General features: G+C 47.4%; 1 protein-coding gene across 1 annotated transcript in view; it reads left to right on the forward strand.

The window, feature by feature from the left end:
- Window positions 1–6,000, forward strand: part of DBNDD2 (dysbindin domain containing 2) — a 32,094-nt gene extending 26,094 nt beyond the window's left edge. The window contains exon 4 of the mRNA XM_083746364.1: window positions 3,775–6,000. Coding sequence (XP_083602490.1) covers window positions 3,775–3,977 — 203 coding nt within the window. The 3' untranslated portion in view covers window positions 3,978–6,000. The remainder of the gene's footprint in view (window positions 1–3,774) is intronic.

Here is a 6,000-nt window from a genome sequence, read left to right on the forward strand (position 1 = left end):
GATTTATTAGCAGGAGAGATAATACCATCCGCGCAACGTAACTTTCGCGCAGAAGCACAGGAGGCTGTTTCTGAACAGGATCGGGAGTTAATGAACCATACGGCAGCCTGGGCTGCCAAGTTCTGTGTAGAAGCAGCAAAAGGGAAGGTGTAAATTAAGCAAAATCCCATATGTTGTATTGCATAACTCATTCTAGTTTAGAAAATGCAAGTTGTCAAATAGTTGTCTTGTTGTCTTGGCAACGAGCGGTGGAATAGAAGGAAGAAGGGGGCCTGTAAACTTCATGAGCATTAGCAGGCATGGAGCATAAGAACCACAAAGGGAGCTCAGGGCCAGCTTTCAGCAGCTGCTGTGGGCTGATGGCCCCAACAAGGCCCCACCACTGCTGATAGCTGTGCCAGATAGCTGTGTCTGCGAGGCCCCATTTTACGATGTTCTGGTAAGTTTTTAGAAAACTACCCTGCAGACTCTAATATTCCCTTCCAGGGCAAGGTGACAGAGCGTGTGATTGCTGGCCAGCTGCAGGCATGCCTGGAAGCATTTTATCTGGATCCCATTCTTGGTTTCAGGCCTGGTTTTGGCACCTAAGCAGCCAGATTGATGGCCTCCGTCAGACAAGCAATGGGGAACGCAACCCTGCTGCTTTTCCTTGACCTCTTAGCAGCTTTTGGAAGAAGGAGCTACTCTCAACCAGAGCCGCCTTTCCCATTGGTCTTAGTGGTTTGTTGCGTCACGGCGCTGGCCTCTCTGGGGCGCCCTAGCGAATGGGGAGCTGTGTGGCTTTGCCTCCCCTTTCCCTGCACGCCCGCTAGCTGCGCCCTGCCAACTATATGGCTGGCGGGCGTGCAGCTTCTTTCCCAAGCCTCTGCAGGAGGAGAGCAATCCCTGCAGATGCTTAGGATGGAAGCTGCACGCAGCTTCCCTCATGAGCCTCTGCATCTGCTAAAGATGGCCCTGCTCCTAGTCGTTGTCCTCCTGCTTCCTGGCAAAAGGTGGCATGCAGCCTTCCCGGGCTGCCTTCTCGGGCACCCCAACGCTGGAGAGCATGTCCGCCAGCATGTTTTCCTGCCCCATGTTTCCTAAAGCTTGGAGCTAACTGATGCAGCAAAAGGGAGCTACTGAGCATTTCATGTTGGATCCCTGGGTGCCCTGCACCAAATACGTCTCTTGTTTTGCAAGCCTTTCTCCAGAGTCGCAAGGGAGAAGGAATAGGTTTCCTTTCTTCTTAAGGGGAGATTTCTGTAGAGCTAGGTTTTGCACTCTACAAGGTTGTGCTTGTGTGGCGATTTCAATGGCATGCAAAAGGTAGCCACATTTCTCTTTGTCTCTGCTCCAGAACAATTATGTAGTGCCCATTTTGAACTTCAGCCAATTCCACACCTGAAATCTCCTCATTGCAAACAGTGAAGTCAAACTGGTGGGCAGCAGTCAGCTGTATTAATTTACAGGCTCCAGCAATGGGAAATATGGCTGCTCAAGGCACTGGGCAATTTTTTAAAGTAACAAAACTAAACAAAATAGAAAGGCATTCTCTGGGCACCTTCTCAAATTACATTTTGCAGTTTACAGCCTCAAAAAAACTGTGTGTGTGAAACAGCCAGAAAATGCCCAGAGATGCTAATCTTTAGAATACCTTAAATTAGGTCAGGCATGGTGAGATGCACAGAGAGTCTTAACTTGTGTCTGACTCCTCTGACACTACAAAGGCTTATCCAGACAGCAAGAAGCCAGCCTGTCTCGCCCCATTTTAGGCTTTGCAGAATGGCTGCAAGAAATAATCGTTCAAGATCCTTGTGTTTGGGTAGCCTGTCTGTGAGATGAAGGGGTGAGTCTTGTGTGTATATGAAATTGGATGCATCTTAATGCACTGTTACGGAATTTGACCCCACAAGCAGCAGTGATGGCCACCAACTTGGATGGCTTTAAAAGAGGATTAGACATATTCATGGAGGATAAGGCTCTGAGTGTCTGCTAGCCATGATGACACAGTTGGAGGCAGTAATGCTTCTGAATACCAGTTGCTGGAAACTGCAGGAGGGGAAAGGGCTCTTAGGCTCAGGTCCTGCTTGCAGGTTTCCCAGAAACATCTGGTTGGCCATTGCAAGCATAGGATGCTGGGCTAATGGGTTGTTTGCCTGGTCCAGCAGGGTCTTCCTATGCTCTTATGTATGTGAGGCATTACCCTAGGACAGGCATAGGCAAACTCAGCCCTCCAGATGTTTTGGGACTACCACTCCCATCATCCCTGACCACTGGTCCTGTTAGCTACGTGTCAGGGAACTGCCATCAGCTCAGAGGCAAGAGGTGGAAGGGCAGTTGGATTTCAGGGAGCCTCCAAAGATCGTGGGAAGCAGCACTTCCTCCGCGGAGGAGGGAAGCCTCCATCTCTAGATGCAAGAGAGAGCCAAAGCACCGTGCATGAGCAAAGCGGGGGGGGAGAGAGAGGTCCCCCTTTGCCCACACCCTCTCTGCGCAGTAGGTTTACGCGCAGAGAGGGGAGGCATTGGATGGGGGTCAAGAGACTACTCTGCTGGGGAAAGTTTAAGGACCGCCCTGTTACGGTAAAATCTGGGTGCGAGGCTGCTCTGCCACCCAGCTCGTCGGACTAAGTCTGCGGGTCCCTGCGGAGGAAAACGAGCTCAGCCGGAGACAGGAGCAAGCTGCAGAAGATCCAAGTTTATTGCGCAACAGGTTCAAGGCCAGATTGAACAGCAAAAAAGGGGTGACATGAACTTTTGAAACTTCCCTCCATGCCCCAGAATACAGTGCAAAACACATCCCAGTTACATCATGAATACATTAAGAAGAGGTTGGGTTACACAGGATTAACATACGGAGGAAGGAGGGGGGGAATATGCAGAGCTGGAGATATGCGCAGATAAGCACATCCTGAGTACCGGTGATGAGAAGACAATGGTCCATGTACTGGCATTGCCTGGAGGAAAGGCTTGGCAGAGTGATTTGACAGGATTAGGGTCTTGACACCTTGCTTGAGGGATTATGGAGGACAGGGGATGTGTCATGGAGTCCTAGAGAAATTGAGCAAATTGGCACGTTGATTTTCTATGAATTTTATAGATTTTAGTCCCTTTTGACATTGACAATTGGAAATAAATGGATATATTGTAGTGAAGAAGAAGGTGAAGAAGACATGCCCCCCCCCTTTCCGTATCAGCCCACTCTCAGATTCTGCTAGTGACTGAGCAAGACATGGAATTGAGACGTTCTGCACTGTAAATGTTTTTGCACTGATAATAAAGCCTTTGAAAAGACCAGTGGGGGTCTTGCCTGTTCGCTCTCGAGCAACCACTCCGGTAGGCATAACACTAAGGATGGTGAGAGTTGTAGTCCCAAAACATCTGTAGGGCCGAGTTTGCCTATCTATGCCTGCCCTAGGATACCTAGAATCTCAGCGTAGGTGTTGATATGTTGATGTTGTGTTTACAACAACTTGCATGCAGTAAATTTAGGGATGGAGCAGGGGGGGTAGGTACGTGGCATCATACTGCTCTTGGTGCTGCAGAAATTATAAAAAACTTGAAACATATGCATTTTCTGTTATAATGTGGCATGCTTGTATCTGCTAACTAGTTGCAATAACCAACAGTGGGAAACAGCAGCAAAGCTTAGGTTTTCTTCTGCTCTAATATAGGGAGATCCAGCATAGCTTAAGAGGCTAGAAATGTTGCAGGAACAGCTTCACATTGGTATAGAGGGCAGCAAAATGTTGGCCAGCCTCATCAAGCGCTTGTTCTCTTTTTCCTCCTTGGCCAGATTCCAACCGTTACGAGGAGGAAATTTCTCTGCAAGTGCCCAACTCGACCGAGATCAAATCCCGGATCTCATCCACATCCTCTGCCTCTACAGACCTGAACAGCCTAGACACCAGTGAGGAAGGGGCCGAGACCCCCGTGGTGCAGTCAGATGAAGAAGAGCTGCAGCAAGATGGCCCCGAGGAGCAGGAGAGCAGCAGCTAGCGGTGTGTGTGTGTGTGTTTGTGTGTATGTTGCCAATCCACCGCATTGACTCTGCCAGCTGACATGATGAAGAAGGAATGTGGCTGTCTGGCTCAGTGACTAAACCTCACAGCGGTTCCCTATCTCATTTCTTGTACTTGGGGAGAATTAGAAATAAGCCTTCTCCCTGCAAGATGGTCAATGCATGGAGAAGGTAAAGAGCATAGGGAGAAAGGGGTGAGGCAAAGGGACTGTCGTTTTTTGTTTCAACTAACTCTCCAGCCTTTTACAGCTAACGCTCTTGGTTCGCTCACCCTGACTACTCAAGTTAGCCATGACCTCGGCTGCAATTATTTCAGGCAAGGCATTTGTGCAGGCTTAGAGTCTCTCCGATTTCAGCACACCACATACACACAACAAATGTCTTAGTTGTAACATAAAAGAAAATTGTATTCCTTTCAAGCAAGCAGATGGTCATGTATGATCTATTTGAGACCCCTACACTGCAGGGGTTGGGCTGGATGACTCTCGAGATCCCTTCTAACTCTGCAATTCAATGAGTTTACAACTGGGAGGATGTGCATTATTGGGGGGGGGGGGGGAAGAGCCAATAAGGCATTGTGGTTCAAGAAGAGATGCCTGAACAGGATTAGATTCCTAGGGGAGGCACTGATAAGCTGTGGAGCATAGTTGTTTATTCTTCCTCCCCTACAAATGTAATTTTGCATTCTTACACACTGCAAATATGCAGTGTATATTGGGAAGGTAAGAAGCAGAGGAATGAAAAGAAAAATAGGCTTCAGAAAAGGGGTGCAGCAGTAATAACATCTACTTAGTGTGGGCTCACATACCTTCTGACACACAGAGCAGAATGCAACCTACCCCAACCATGTCTGCCCCCCCCCCCGATGTTTCCAAGTGATTACAAAACAGGTTCTCACGCTTCTGGTATGCTGTAATTGGTGGTTGGTCATGGCATTCAGCTTGATGGGTGACAAAGTTGTGTAGACCTTCCCTAGGTAGAAAAGTTGCCTTTGGCTGCTGCTATGTGGCTAGTTTTTCAATGGTGCAATAGAATTCACTTGGTGCAGTAGCTAAGAATACAGGATGCATGAGATTAGTCTCAGTCCTTGGTTCAAATCTTTCCTCTGACATGAACTTGCACAGTGGCCCTGTCCTCCTCCTTTAATAGGGGGAATAGCAGAAATGACCCACCTTACGGGAATACTGAGTTTCTGAAAGAATGTACATGAAGAGCTTTGAACACTAAATGCTAAGTATTCTTATTATTCATCATGTTTCTCAACTGTCAGGCTCAACACTAAGTCATGGGGAATGTTCAAGAGGCACACCTGAAAACGAACTGATAGCAAAATGGTGGTTTAGGGAGGAGCTACAGCTTTTCGGTAGAGTACAGGCATTGTATGCAAGAAGTCCTTTTCCAGTTAAAAGGATCTCAGCTAGCAGAACAGGGGAAGATTTCTGCCTATGGCTTTCCCATGCAACTGCCACTCAAAGCAGACTGCATGTTCAGGTGTGTTTGTCCCCCACCAATTTGGGGTTCATGGTGCCATCGTTAGACACTGCTTAAGTCACACTTACTCATAACTAGTTCTCTTTCTTACCCCCTTCTAACATTAACAGTGAGCAATCTGATTGTAAAACAGAAGCCAAAATGAACCAGGATGCAAACATGCATAGGAGATGGGATGATGAATCAAAAGAAACATCTCATGGTGCAGAATAAATCGTGGAGCTCTGAATATCCATGACATTTTAGGTCAGGGATGGGGAACCTGTGCAACCACTTCCAGATGTTGTTGGGACTCCCAAGTCCTGTGGTCAGGGATGATGGAAGTCGTATCCCAACAACATCTGGAGGACCACACATTCCCCACCCAAGCTTTAGATTACTTGCCTAATGTATTTTATCTGTTAATAACCTCACTGTGTAAAATTGCTACTATCACAGATGGAGCACTACATATTATCAATGAATTGGTTAGATTAACTGATTAAACATCATGATTGACTAAAAAAGAAA

Source organism: Podarcis gaigeae (assembly GCF_964106915.1).
Source record: "Podarcis gaigeae genome assembly, chromosome: 6".
Lineage (NCBI taxonomy): Eukaryota > Metazoa > Chordata > Lepidosauria > Squamata > Lacertidae > Podarcis > Podarcis gaigeae.